Source organism: Oryx dammah, unplaced genomic scaffold (genome assembly GCF_014754425.2).
Source record: "Oryx dammah isolate SB20612 unplaced genomic scaffold, SCBI_Odam_1.1 HiC_scaffold_26, whole genome shotgun sequence".
Classification (NCBI taxonomy): Eukaryota; Metazoa; Chordata; class Mammalia; order Artiodactyla; family Bovidae; genus Oryx; species Oryx dammah.
This window is the reverse complement of record NW_024070210.1, coordinates 27,830,480-27,844,965: the sequence shown is the minus strand read 5'-3', so window position 1 is coordinate 27,844,965 and position 14,486 is coordinate 27,830,480. Positions and strand designations below refer to the sequence as shown.

Genomic DNA, 14,486 nt, shown 5'->3' with positions numbered 1-14,486 from the left:
AGGTAGGTATAAGAAATCTAGAAAAATAAAGATGAAGCTTTCTAAACATGGATGCCATGACTTCAGAAAAACAGAAGACAAGCCCTCCAACTCTATTCAGAAACTGTTAGCACTTAAGGGAAGAATGGAGGATTAAGCATAGGAACTGAGACAAATCACAAGACCAGTACAAACTCAAGGAGTGGAAAAACAGACTCCACGTCTTCATTGAAGAAACTGAAAAGATTTGTTGCCATTCTTGCAATCGTGATGTGTCCACCACATTCATACCTACCAACTAGATGGACTCTGAAATTTTCCAATACCCACATGAAAGACAGAACTTAATATCCTCATCGTATGTTCTGAGGGCTCATTTATGGAGTAAACTAGTCACTTGGAGCAGGGCCATATCTGTAGACATTTAGTAGCTGATTAACCATCTTACACCTGGGTTAAAAAAAAAAAAACTGTAAAGTGAAGTCACTCAGTTGTGTCCGACTCTTTGTGACCCGATGGACTATATATAGCCTACCAGGCTCCTCTGTCCATGGGATTCTCCAGGCAAGAATACTGGAGTGGGTTGCCATTTCCTTCTCCAGGGGATCTTCCTGATCCAGGGATAGAACCCAGGTCTCCTGCATTGCAGGCAGATGCTTTACCCTCTGAGCCACCAGGGAAGCCCTTTATACTTTACTTTTTATGGTATTTTTTAAAAAGATATGATTTATTTTTATTTATTTTATCAATAAAAATAAATCATATCTTTTATTGATTTACAATTAAATAATTGATTATTTAATTGTATATAGTTGATTTATGATTTCATGTTAATTACTGGTATGGTACTTAACAGTATTGTTAGAAGAAAAGCTTATTTTTGGCTGTGTGGCATGTGGGATCTTAGTTCCTCAACAATAGATCAAACCCATGGACCCTGAATGGAAGAGCAGAGTCTTAACCACTGGACCCTGAGAGAAGTCCCAGAAAAAAATACTTTTAGTAAAAGGAAACAAAGCAGTAAAGTTAATATTCGGCACTCTAATTTTTATCAAGATTAAACCAAAATTTCAAAATTCTATTTTAAAATTCCTGGTAAAGAAAGCATCACATTTGAAATGTGATGGTTAAGAGAATGGACATTGAGTCAGACAAATCTGGGTTCAAATCCTATACCCACCATTTATTTTCTAGGTGTGACCTAGGGTGACTAACTGATACTGCAGAGCACTGGCTTCTTTATCTGTAAGATGAATTCCCCAGGGCTCAGATGGTAAAGAATCTGCCTGCAATGCAGGAGATGACCTTGGTTCAATACCTGGGTCAGGAAGGCTCCCTGGAGAAGGGAATGGCAACTTACTCCAATATTCTTCCCTGGAGAATTCCATGGACAGAAGTGCCTGGTGGGCTATATGTATGGGGGTCACAAAGAATCAGACACAATTGAGCAACTAACAAGATGACTATACTAAACACTTTTTTCACAGATAAATTAGAGAATTTGATGTAATAATGTTTATAAGATAGTGAATATTTAACAACTATTAGTATTTAAACCAGATTTTCAAAGGAGTCTAGGGGTCTAGACTGTATTTCTCAAAAATATACTTTAAAAGTTGTGATAGGAAATCTTAAAATCCAAACATATCTAGGTGTTTAAATTGTACTTAAGCAAGGGCATGCTCAATTACTAACTAGAGATAAGATGTTTCTTTCTATAAGTCCCTTTTAACCCTAAAACATTGATATTCCAAGAAATAATACTAATTTGTAGATCTATCCATTCCAGTTGATGGTAAAAGTAATGGCAATTTCATGAATTAAAGCCAAATTCCCTTCCAAAGAAAAAAAACTTTCTACCATGGCAAATAACCAGAGTGTAAGTTCAATTCTTTCTTGATACTGGGAGTTGTTAATGGAGAACAAGGAAACGGTGTTTTAGTAAAGAGTTTTTAGTGGCCTGAGATATTTAGCATTTATCCCTTCTTATTCTCCATGTTCAAATTGCCCAACTAACAGTAGGGAAGTGTTTTCTCAGTTTGTATTAGATCCATGCTAAAGCTAGGATCCTAGAGAAACACATTTTACAAAAACCACATAGATGAAAGAGAAACAGAGGGTAGTCAGTATCTCAAGATAAAGAAAATGGCAACAGAATACAATACAAGAACTAAAACAGCTGTAAAAACAACTTAATGGCAAAACAGAGTGCTGAATAATTTGGCTCATTGAACCCTTACTGCTGCTGTTGCTGCTGCTAAGTCACTTTAGTCGTGTCTGACTCTGTGCGACCCCATAGACTGGCAGCCTGCCAGGCTCCCCCGTCCCTGGGATTCTCCAGGCAAGAACACTGGAGTGGGCTGCCTTTCCTTCTCCAATGCGTGAAAGTGAAAAGGGAAAGTGAAGTCGCTCAGTCATGTCTGACTCTTAGCGAACCCATGGACTGCAGCCCACCAGGCTTCTCCATCCATGGGATTTTCCAAGAGTACTGGAGTGGGTTGCCATTGCCTTCTCTTAACCTTTACCGAGAACCTATTAAAGAGGTCCTTATCACAGATTCCTTGGTGGCTCAGATGGTAAAGCATCCACCTGCAATTCGGGAGACCTGGGTTCTATCCCTGGGTCAGGAAGATCCCCTGGAGAAGGAAATGGCAACCCACTCCAGAACTCTTGCCTGGAAAATTTCATGGATGGAGGAGCCTGGTAGGCTACAGTCCATAGGGTTGCGAAAAGTCAGACAAGACTGAGCAACTTCACCTTATCACAGATGACAGAGAGACAAAAATGAGTAAGACCTTTCAAGTACTCACAACACAGTAGAAGAATAAACAAGTAAAAGACAGATGAAGAACCCTGTATAGGCATGTAATGGAAGCCCAGATTAGAGGTACTTAGTCCAGACCAGGGAAAAAAGGGAGAGAGTAAAAGAAGATGAAGAAGCAAGAGTCAGACAAAAAGAGGAGAAAAGATGTTTTAATCAAAGAAGCAGTGTACGCAATAGCTTGCCAGGAAGAGAGAACTTGGTGCTCAGAAAATTCTCTGTAATTCAATATGGTGAAAAGAGAGTAGGAATAGGGAATGGCACAAACCAGGCTGGAAAGCAGGGTAGACCTGAACCTAAAAGGCCTCACAGGCCAGGCTAAAAGTCATGTTTTTATCCTGAAGGGCTAAAAAGCCAATCCTACTAACTAAGAGACTAAAAAGATATTCTATATTTTAGAAAAATTATTCTGATGGCAGCATAACATAGAACTGGAGGTTCAAGTTGACAACAGATAGCAAATAGATAGGCCTTTCAGATGGTAGCCATGACCCAGAACCAAAATTTTAAGAGCAGTGGTCATGGGAAAGGACATTCAGTTCAGTTCAGTCACTCAGTCATGTGCGAATCTGCAACCCCATGGACTGCAGCAAGCCAGGCTTCCCTGTCCATCACCAACTCCCGGAGCTGAATCAAACTCATATCCATCGAATCAGTGATGTCATACAACCTTCCCATCCTCTGATGTCCCCTACTCCTCCTGCCTTTAGTCTTTCCCAGTGTCAGGGTCTTTTCAAATGAGTCAGTTCTTTGTATCAGGTGGCCAAAGTATTGGAGCTTCAGCTTCAACAGCAGTCTTTCCAATGAATATTCAGGACTGTTTTCATTTTAAGATTGACTGCTTTGAATTTGCAGTCTAAAGAACCCTCAAGAGGCTTCTCCAAACACCACAGTTCAAAAGCATCAGTTCTTCAGTGACAGCTTTCTTTACAGTCCAACTCTCACATCCATACATGACTACTGGAAAACCCACAGCTTTGACTAGATGGACCTTTGTTGGCAAAGTAATGTCTCTACTTTGTAATCTGCTCTTGAGGTTAGTCATAGCTTTTCTTCCAAGAGCAGTGCAGTTCAGTTCAGTTGCTCAGTCATGTCTGACTTTTTGTGACGCCAGGGACTGCAGCACGCCAGGCCTCCCTGTCCATCACCAACTCCCAAAGTTTACTCAAATTCAAATCCATTGAGTCAGTGATGCCATCCAACCATCTCATCCTCTGTCATCCCATTGTCCTCCTGCCATCAATCTTTTCCAGCATCAGGGTCTTTGCAAATGAGTCACTTCTTCCCAACAGGTGGCCAAAGTAGTGGACTTTCAGCTTCAACATCAGTCCTTCCAATGACCACCCAGGACTGATTTCCTTTAGCACGGACTGGTTGGATCTCCTTGCAGTCCAAGAGAGTCTCAAGAGTCTTCTCCAACACCACAGTTCAAAAGCATCAATTCTTTCTTAGTCCAAATTCCACATCCATACATGACTACTGCAAAAACCAACCTTTGTTGGCAAAATAACATCTCTGCTTTTTAATATGCTGTCTAGGTTGGGCATAACTTTTCTCCCAACGAGTAAGCATCTTTTAATTTCATGACTGCAGTCACCATCTGCAGTGATTTTGAAGCCCAAAAAATAAAGTCTGCCACTGTTTCCACTGTTTCTCTATCTATTTGCCATGAAGTGATGGGACAAGATGCCATGATCTTAGATTTCTGTATGTCCAGTTTTAAGGCAATTTTTTCACTCTCTTCTTTCACTTTCATAAGAAGCTTTTTAGTTCTTCTCTAATTTCTGCCATAAGGGTGGTATCATCAGCATATCTGAGGTTATTGATATTTCTCCCAGCAATCTTGATTCCAGCTTGTGCTTTCTCCAGCCCAGCGTTTCTCATGATGTACTCTGCATAGAAGTTAAATAAGCAGGGTGAGAGTATACAGTCTTGAGGTACTATTTTCTCATTTGGAACCAGTCTGTTGTTCCACGTCCAGTTTTAACTGTTGCTTCCTGACCTGCATATAGGTTTCTCAAAAGGCAGGTCAGGTGGTCTGGTATTCCCATCTCTTTCAGAATTTTCCACAGTTTGTTGTGATCCACACAGTCAAAGGCTTTGGCATAATCAATAAGGCAGAAATAGATGTTTTTCTGGAACTCTCTTGCTTTTTTCCGATGATCCATGTTGGCAATTTGACCTCTGGTTCCTCTGCCTTTTCTAAAACCAGCTTGTACATATGGAAGTTCCTGGGTCACATATCGTTGAAGCCTGGTTTACAGAATTTTGAGCATTCCTTTACAGGCATGTGAGATGAGTGCAATTGTGTGGTAGTTTGAGCATTCTTTGGCATTGTCTTTCTATGGAATTGGAATGAAAACTGACCTTTTTCAGTCTTGTGGCCACTGCTGAATTGTCCAAATTTGCTGACATATTGTGTGTAGCACTTTCACAGCATCATCTTTTAGGATTTGAAATAGCTCAATTGTAATTCCATCACTTCCGCTAGCTTTGTTCACAGTGATGCTTTCTAAGGCCTACTTGACTTCACATTCCAGGATATCTGGCTCTAGGTGAGTGATCACACCATCATGATTATCTGGGTCATGACGATCTTTTTTGTACAGTTCTGTGTGTTCTTGCCAGCTCTTCTTAATATCTTCTGCTTCTGTTAGGTCTATACCATTTCTGTCCTTTATTGAGCCTATCTTTACATGAAATGCTTCCTTGGTATCTCTAATTTTCTTGAAGAGATCTCTAGTCTTCCCCATTCTATTGTTTTCCTCTATTTCTTTGCACTGACCGCTGAGGAAGGCTTTCTTATTCTGCTTGCTATTCTTTGGAACTCTGCATTCAAATGGGTATATCTTTCCTTTCTTCCTTTGCTTTTTGCTCCCCTTCTTTTCACAGCTATTTATAAGGCCTCCTCAGACAGCCATTTTGCTTTTTTGCATTTCTTTTTCTTGGGGATGGTCTTGATCCCTGTCTCCTGTACAATGTCATAAGCCTCTGTCCATAGTTCATCAGGCACTCTGTCTGTCAGATCTTGTCCCTTAAATCTATTTCTCACTTCCACTGTATAATTGTTAGGGATTTAATTTAGGTCATACTTGAATGGTCTGGTGGTTTTCCATACTTTCTTCAATTTAAGTCTGAATTTGGTAATAAGGAGTTCATGATCTGAGCCACAGTCTGCTCCTGGTCTTGTTTTTGTTGACTGTATAGAGCTTCTCCATCTTTGACTGCAAAGACTATAATCAATCTGATTTCGGTATTGACCATCTGGTGATGTCCATGTGTAGAGTCTTCTCTTGTGTTGTTGGAAGAGGGTGTTTGCTATTACCAGTGTGTTCTCTTGGCAAAACTCTATTAGCCTTTTCCCTGCTTCATTCTGTACTCAAAGGTCAAATTTGCCTGTTAGGCCAGGTTTTCTTGACTTCCTACTTTTGCATTCCAGTCCCCTATAATGAAAAGGACATCTTTTTTGGGTGTTAGTTCTAGAAAGTCTTGTACGTCTTCATAGAATCATTCAACTTCAACTTCTTCAGCATTACTGGTCAGGGCATAGACTTGGATTACTGTGATATTGAATGGTTTGCCTTGGAAATGAACAGAGATCATTCTCTCATTTTTGAGATTGCACCCAAGTACTGCATTTATAGACTTTTTGTTCACTATGATGGCTACTCCATTTCTTCTTAGGGGTTCTTGCCCACAGTAGTAGATATAATGGTCATCTGAGTTAAATTCACCCATTCCAGTTTATTTTAATTCACTGATTCCTAAAATGTTGACATTCACTCTTGCCATCTCCTGTTTGACCGCTTCCAATTTGCCTTGATTCATGGACCTAACATTCCAGATTCCTATGCAATATTGCTCTTTACAGCGTCAGACCTTGCTTCCATCACCAGTCACAACCACTCCTGGTTGTTGTTGTTTTTGCTTTGGCTCCATCTCTTCATTCTTTCTGGAGTTATTTCTCCACTGATCTCCAGTAGCATACTGGGCACCTACCGACCTGGGGAGTTCATCTTTCAGTGTCCTATCTTTTTGCCTTTTCATACTGTTCGTGAGGTTCTCAAGGCAAGAATACTGAAGTGGTTTGCCATTCCCTTCTCCAGGGGATCTCATTTTGTCAGAACTCTCCACCATGACCCATCCATCTTGGGTGGCCCTCCATAGAAAGGACATTAAGTATAGGTTAAAGAGACACCAAGAAAATAGAATGAACAAGGTCAGTTTTAAAGGATGGTAGGGAAAGGGTGTGAAGTTAATTCTAAACACTGTGTTGTTGTTTAGTCACTAAGTTGTGTCCAACTCTTGGTGACCCCATGGACTGTAGCCCACCAGGTTCCCCTGTTCATGGGATTTCTTAGGCAAGAATATTGGAGTGAGTTGCCATTTCCTTCTCCTAGATGTCTTCCCAACCCAGAGATCAAACCCAGGTATCCAGTACTGGCAGGAGGACTTTTTTCCTTTTTTTTTTTTTTTTTTAACTACTGAGGCAGCAGGGAATCCCCTACGTCTAAATTACCAGATAATAAAGACTATATTTTACCCTAAAATCTACATACTGAGGAACTCTAAAGTGTATAATATAAGCTATAGACAAACAATGTTTTACTCACTACTTAGAAAGTTTAAAAGAAGACAGGCATGAGTTTTTTAAAGCAAATAACTGGTTTACTTTCATTAAAATGTCTAAATTAACTAAGTTCGTCATCACAATATGTAGAGCAAACTTACCTGGTTCATAGTACAGCATTTCAAAACAGAAATGTGGATACAAAAGAGAATAATTTTCTGGAGCTTGGGAAAAGCCCTTTAAAGAATTTAAGTGTGAAACACTTGACTTTCAGCAAGTATATGGGAAGAAATCTTAGGCACACACTAAAGTAACATTTTCACAGATTCTCAAAATAGAAGAATATTATTCATCACATCTCAGGTTTCTGTTTGTGGGTGGGCGATAAAAATAAGAAGTAGATTTTGAGTTCTTATGTTTTCTTTAAGAGAAATTTTCAAATTCTTTGAAGAATTTATGTTTTCTTTGATAACTGAAAATGTTTATAAGAGATGAACTGATTCTAAATAACAATTCTAATTAAAATGGAATCTTTACCCAGGTAATAGAAATTACACTTTTCATATTACTGTATTGGGTTGTATGTGCACGCTCAGTCTTGCCCAACTCTCTATGTACTCCATGGACTATAGACCACCAGGCTCCATGGAGTTTTCCAGGCAAGGATACTTCAGTCAGGTTGCCATTTACTACTCCAGGGGATCTTCTTCACCCAGGGATTGAACTTATGTCTCCTGTATTGGAGGCAGATTCTTTATCACTGTGCCACCTGGGAAGCCATTTTATATTATTAAGTTCATTTAATTCTGTCTCTTTCTTCTTCTCTTATGCCTTCTTCCTCCAACTTAAAAACAACATTTAAGCCTCCGTTCAAACTCTACATAAATAAGCATGGTTCTCTTGCGAACTTAAAGTTACAGTTAACAGACTTAGATATAGATTGCCTTAGATTAATAATTCTAACCATATGATTCTAATAATCAGTGAAAAGAGAAAAGTCAAAATGTGAATCAGCAAATCAACTATTTTAGAAGATGGGTCTAAAGTTAGTGGGGAAATGCCATTTGTATAGTCTCTATAAGGTACAGTATACTTTGTCAGACACTTAAAAGTAATCTGGCTATTTTAGGCATACCAATAAATCTGTTCACATTAAGTAATTATAGGGTAAAAACAAAAATGCAAGAAGATATTAAAGCACATACAATATTATGTATGCATCATGAACTTAATTTGGAATTCTTTGTGTTTTATAAAAAGTGGGAAGGTCAAAGAAAAAAAAAGTGGAGGTGTAAGAACTGAAAGAATTTCAGTTTAGAAAAAGACATGAACTGCAATTATCTTCATGTGCCCTATTTAGAAAACATCTTGAAGCCATCTCTCCATGTTAAAAAAGAAGGTATTTATTGACTATATTTTTATCTTTCCATTAATTAGTTCTGCTTCAGAACTTATTCATTAAACACCTTAACACTTTTGACACACTAAAGAATTATGGAACTACCAAGAGACCGTTGAGAGGCAAAGATCCAAGGGAATGAACTGCATCTGGTTTTGGATTCAGAGATTTTAATTAATTTTAAAATGACCTCACCTCTACTTTTCAACTGGCAAATAAATCAGTGTAAGAAAGAGCAAGGCCTACTTATTTCTTCTATCAGATCGACTTAGACAAATCCATTTTTCTGAGGTATATGCAGATGGGGGAGGGGATGCTGTTTCTGTCTGACCCACTTAAACATCTTAAGTGTTAAATAAAAAATAAAAATCCTTTTTAATTATAAAAGAAAGTATTGTTGGCTTAGAAAAGTCTGAAAACATGCATCCCCAGTGGAAACCACACTGTGAAGTCACACAACAGAGCTAGTGAGACAATGTACAAGTCAAGAAGCTGGTTCATTAAGAAAGACCCTTCTGGCAGGTTCCATGCCCCTTAGATGAAGCACAGGTGGCAACAGACACAAGCTTCAGCAGGCTCATAGATGGAACCTATAAGCCATATGAGCACAAGAGCATATCTGGACCATGGCAGACACACTCCCTGGGGCATGCGGTGCAAACATCTCTCACATGTGACATCAGACATCGTCTCCTGCAGAAAGTCACTATGAGTCCACACTCCTTCTGCACAATCTCCTCAGACTGCCTTCCTATAAAGCCAGATTGGTAGAAGGTGCAACACCAAGGCAGAGTTCTCAAAGTTTTTCCTCCACAACTACTTTGTCATTGATGATCCAAATCACAGACACCATGAGGATGTGACTTTGGCCAACACTAGGGCACCTCGGCGACCCTTCGAGCCTCTCCAGCATCATGCCTTCCCACACACCCACCCCCGCACTTATCTCTTCCTTGGAAGTTCACTTCCAGGGCAAATTGTTTTTTTTTAAATGGAAACATTTTGATTGCCTTTTGGCTGAGCTAATCTTTGTTGGAGATCCACAGAATAAAGGAAAGAAAGATTGCCAAAGAGGTATACATGTAATTTAACTCATTAAACCAAGAGATGAAAAGTCTCTGAAATGTTCAGATTTTTGAGGAGGATAAACAAAAAGCATTCATTCAAAGAAATAAAATATGACAGATATATGATGAGACTGGACCAATACCCAGAGGCCCTGTGTTCATTTTTACTGTGTCATTGGGCAAAACTAGCTACCATTTTATTTTAAAATGAAAAGAAAATGTATTTTGTCTGTTTCACTGAGCAAATGATTCCAGCTTAGCAGACCTAGCCCAGAGGCACTGCACTCCGGGGCTTTCTCAATCCATCTTTTTAGAAAACAAACTAGCAAGGTGAAGCTGCAATGAAGAAAATGGGACAAAACAAATGACAATGAGTGCACAGTCTAGGAAATTTATCACAACAGTACTCGCTTTATTATATTTGATGTCTGCTATCCCACCCATCATTGACATGAACATGTAGGAAAAAATACACCTGTTTTGGGCTTGTGTTTTATCATCTTCTTTAAGCAAACAAGAATTGTTGTAGTGTGTATATGCTACATTTTACCACAAAGGATTGTTCTGGTGAAAAGTACACTTTTTATAAAGTATTATATAACTCCTTTATGCTCCAAGAAACAAAGCAGAACACACACTAAGCAATATTAAACACACCCAGAGTGCTGATTCTAAGAGCTGCATGCATTTTTCCAACCAAACAAAAAAATAAATAAAAATAGCTTCTAAAAGAAATTTATGCATAAATGTAATATTATTTCTCAACAGTTAAGTTTTACAAACAATAGTATTCAGTCATTTGCATCCTTGAACTAATTTTTGTAACCCTTACAAATTTATTGAAACTATTTTCTTAGGAAGAGTCATTGTTTCTCAATTCTCAATTCTGTCTTTTTCAGGTAATTGTGCTTTTTGAATCAATCCTTCATTTTGGGGCTGGATTTTGCTTTTGCAGTTTCTAACATACATCAGTCAATCTTTCACTTATGAGAATAAGTAGCATTCAAGCTATGGTAGGTTGACCTCAGTAGCTAAAAAATCCAATAGTTTAAAAATTGAGCTCATTTTTCATGAGGCAGAAGCCATGAAAAATGTGATCAAAAGAGAGCTGACATCCTACAATTCTAACTTATTTTACTTGAAGAAACACAAGAAATTATTCTCCTCTGGCCTCATTATTGCTTCCTTTTTTATCTATGTGGACTTCACGCTGCAGATATTTGAGCAGAAAATGATCTAAAATATCATTTAGCAATTTTTACCAAGATAAAATATAAAATGTCCCCAAACATGCAATTTTTTTAAATCTTTTTTCACTCACATGTACTGTCACTGCCTTTTTTTCATTAGCACAACTATATCAGGTCTCTGAATTTTAGAACAAATTTATTACTAGCTGAATAATTTTCCTCACTCATAAATATAGATGGGTAGAACCAGCTTTAAAAACCTAAGTTTACTTGCATTGTGATCATTTCAATATAACAGGTCAAATTCAAATACCTCCTCATTACTTTCCGCTCATTACTTAGGTCCACTGCGAGCAAGCAGAAAGATTTGGGGAAGGTCGATCTGTACTCAAGTACTAGCTCTCAGGTAACTAGCTGAACCAGCCACTGAACTGGTTGGCTGTTGTTGGATGTATAAAGCCTCAGTTTATACATCTCTAAAGGGAAGTGTTGATATGCAAAGGTTCTGTTGTCCCTCTGAGACAAATACTGTAGGTTACTAACCTGACAATCATTTCACAAGCCATTTTCACACTTACCAACATGGAAGTTTAGTCACCCTAGGCTGTGATCACCTCTCGTCTAAAAGGCGTTGTCGTATTGTTGCCAAAGAAAGTTTAATCAAACCTTCGTGCAGCCCATTAAGCTATGACCAATACTAATGTTCTTTGCTGAAATGGCATTACTAGTTTTCACTGAGATTTATCATCTCATTAGTGACCCAATTTCCAAAGTCACCCAGCAAAGGAAATTTCTCTTAAGAAACCTGAGAAGTAAAACCTCTAAAACTGTTACACGTTTGCTACTACATTAGGAAAGTTCACAGTACCTAAAATAGCCACCACCTCATCATCCTGGATGACTTCCAAGGATCCTGACACCACAAAGCAGAGGGCATCCACACTTTCTCCAGCATGGTAAATGAGGTCCCCAGGAGCACAGTGAATAGTTTGGAATTCTACTGCCAAGGCTCGCAGACACCCATCGCTGGCCAATCGAAAAGCAGGATGTTCATTAAAAACCTTCCGGTTTAGATGAACACAGATATCAGCTCTCATGTCCTTGGGACAGATGGAGAGGACCTAAAGAAAGTGAGAGATGAATAAGTAAGAAGAAAAAAGAGAGAAAGACTATTTCCAACAAAAAGGAATCTGGCAAATACTTATTGACTATAGCACAGTCTGCAAAATGCTGTATTGAGGGAAAAGGTAACGAGACACAGCTCTGCTCCGAAAGATCCAATAATCCAGTGAGATGGGCTGATGAGCATATGGGCTATTACAACACACTACCATGTAGTGAATCTCTGAGTGGGTACGGATCTCAATCATGGAGCAAAGACAGTCTTAAGATGGCCGGGAAGAGTCTCAGAAAACAATGTATTACAATGTCATCAAATAAATAAAATAGGTCATTAACATTCATTTCAGTCTAGTTCCTACTTTATAATTATTTTCATAACTACCTCAAAATTCAGGATAGCGGACCTTACTACACATTGGAAGTGGATTCATATTAACCAACTGCAAGACAACAAAATCAACAAAAGCATTATTGCAATATGTCATGCAACTTGACATGGTTGATAACAACTCCACTCTCCGTATGTTTTCCTCACTCTGAAATATTTTTATTTTACTAATAAATTTATGTTCAGGGAGCAAAAGCGTATTCACCAGCCTGTGTAAGGCTTAAAAAACTGGCAGTGTCCATGCTGGCAGAGGTGGGCACTGCAGGCTGCAAGGTAGCCCTTGCTCGTTCAGGTCTTTGACTCCTAAAGACTCCTGAGAGCAGAATTCAAGCTCCAAGCACCATTTAGAAGGGGGGACAAACGGCAGAAACATGCTTACAGAGACGGAGGTACAGAAGTGTTATTCCCTGTAGCTTTCAGACAAGGCAATTAAAGACCCAGATTAAAATGGACATATAATCACATTATCATCAGAGCATCATCGAGCAAGATAAGATTATAGAAGTCAGGACAGTCCCTGTGAAAGGTGGGGTGCAAACTCAGAATCCCCTCCCAACTCCCTTGGTAAACTCTTCCTAATAATCAGATATGTTTTTCTTTGATAGAATTTGAATCCCTTGAGCTGAAGTCTAAGTTGATTTGTCCTCATTAAATTATACCAAATAATGTTTTCATATAAAATAGTTTTCTTTCCTATGCTATTTGCATTTTAACCTTTAAAAAATGACCTAAGGCCTGGAATATTCCTTTCACTTGGAGCTCACTATCCCTGAAAAGCAGGTTGCTTCTATGTGTAGAAGATGAGCTGTCGTAAGTGTAAAGATCCTTAATTAAATTATGCTTTCAATATCTATCCCCTTAACCTTTCCTAATACTGTGATACCACATCACATCACTTCAGGATCTTTGTGGATTTTTTCTTACTCTTCTGAATTCCTATATGCAATAGTGATCAGCTTTCCTGTTTTTCTGAAAGAGTTCATCTTTGAAAAAAGGAACATCTAACAGAACTATAGAAGCAATTGGCACTTTCCAGATCAGTTAGTTTCCATAACAATACAATGTTTTCTTTACTATATTAGTTTTCAGTGACTCCTGAAAATATTAGTCTTTCAATGGGCACTTACTGAGCTTCTACCGTGAGGCATGTCACGCATTAAATTCCTGGAATATGCTGTCTTTGCCTTGGCAGAGCTAACAATGAAGCAGGGGGAGGTGGGAGGTAAAAAGACAATTATAATACTGTGAGAAAAGTATGATAAGGGAATGGCCACGGTGACTTGGAAGAGTGCCTAGAGGTATCCTGAAAGATCAGCCTCAGGAGGCATAGTTCTGGGTACAGATCTACCACTTACATTTGTAACCTAAGGCAACTTATTTATCACTCTGAATCTCATCTGTGAAATGGGATGATAGTGTTTATTTCATAGGTTCATTGTAGGAATTAAATGAAAGGATTTGAGTTTAGCCCAGTTTAGTCTTTCACATGGTAACTGTTAAAGAAAGGCTAGGCTTTATTTTCCCTACTGAACATTTGAGTATTCCAACAAAATGTAATGCTTTTTTTAGCTCTCTTTAAAAGCCGTTTGCTTTTTTTTTTTCCATTCTCCACTCCTGCCTGAATTCTGTTTCTTGACTGTTTGATGAAGTTCTAGGCAGAATTAAGAAAGTATTTCTGCATGAGCCTGAATATATTTCAAGTTTTATCTAATGTTAATATTTTCCTCAATTTGAAAATAGAATTGGCGCTAGGGGAGCAAAAACCATAAAAGCAATTTTAAAATATATACATATATGTATAAATATTACACTGAATAGCTTAATGGTCAAACAGATCAATCTATTTCTATTTTTGTTACCTTACAAAATTTTCATTGTTTTAGATTCATTTGGGTGATAGTCATTTTATATCCTTTTAATTATTTCTTTTAATATTCATGCTGAAAATGA

At 38.3% G+C, this 14,486-nt stretch overlaps 1 protein-coding gene across 1 annotated transcript in view; it reads right to left on the bottom strand.

Moving 5' to 3' along the window:
• KCNH5 (potassium voltage-gated channel subfamily H member 5) overlaps positions 1–14,486 on the bottom strand; it is a 358,894-nt gene that overhangs the window by 83,405 nt on the left and 261,003 nt on the right. Inside the window, exon 9 of the mRNA XM_040226310.1 lies at positions 11,895–12,147. Within this exon, the coding sequence (XP_040082244.1) occupies positions 11,895–12,147 (253 nt within the window). The remainder of the gene's footprint in view (positions 1–11,894; positions 12,148–14,486) is intronic.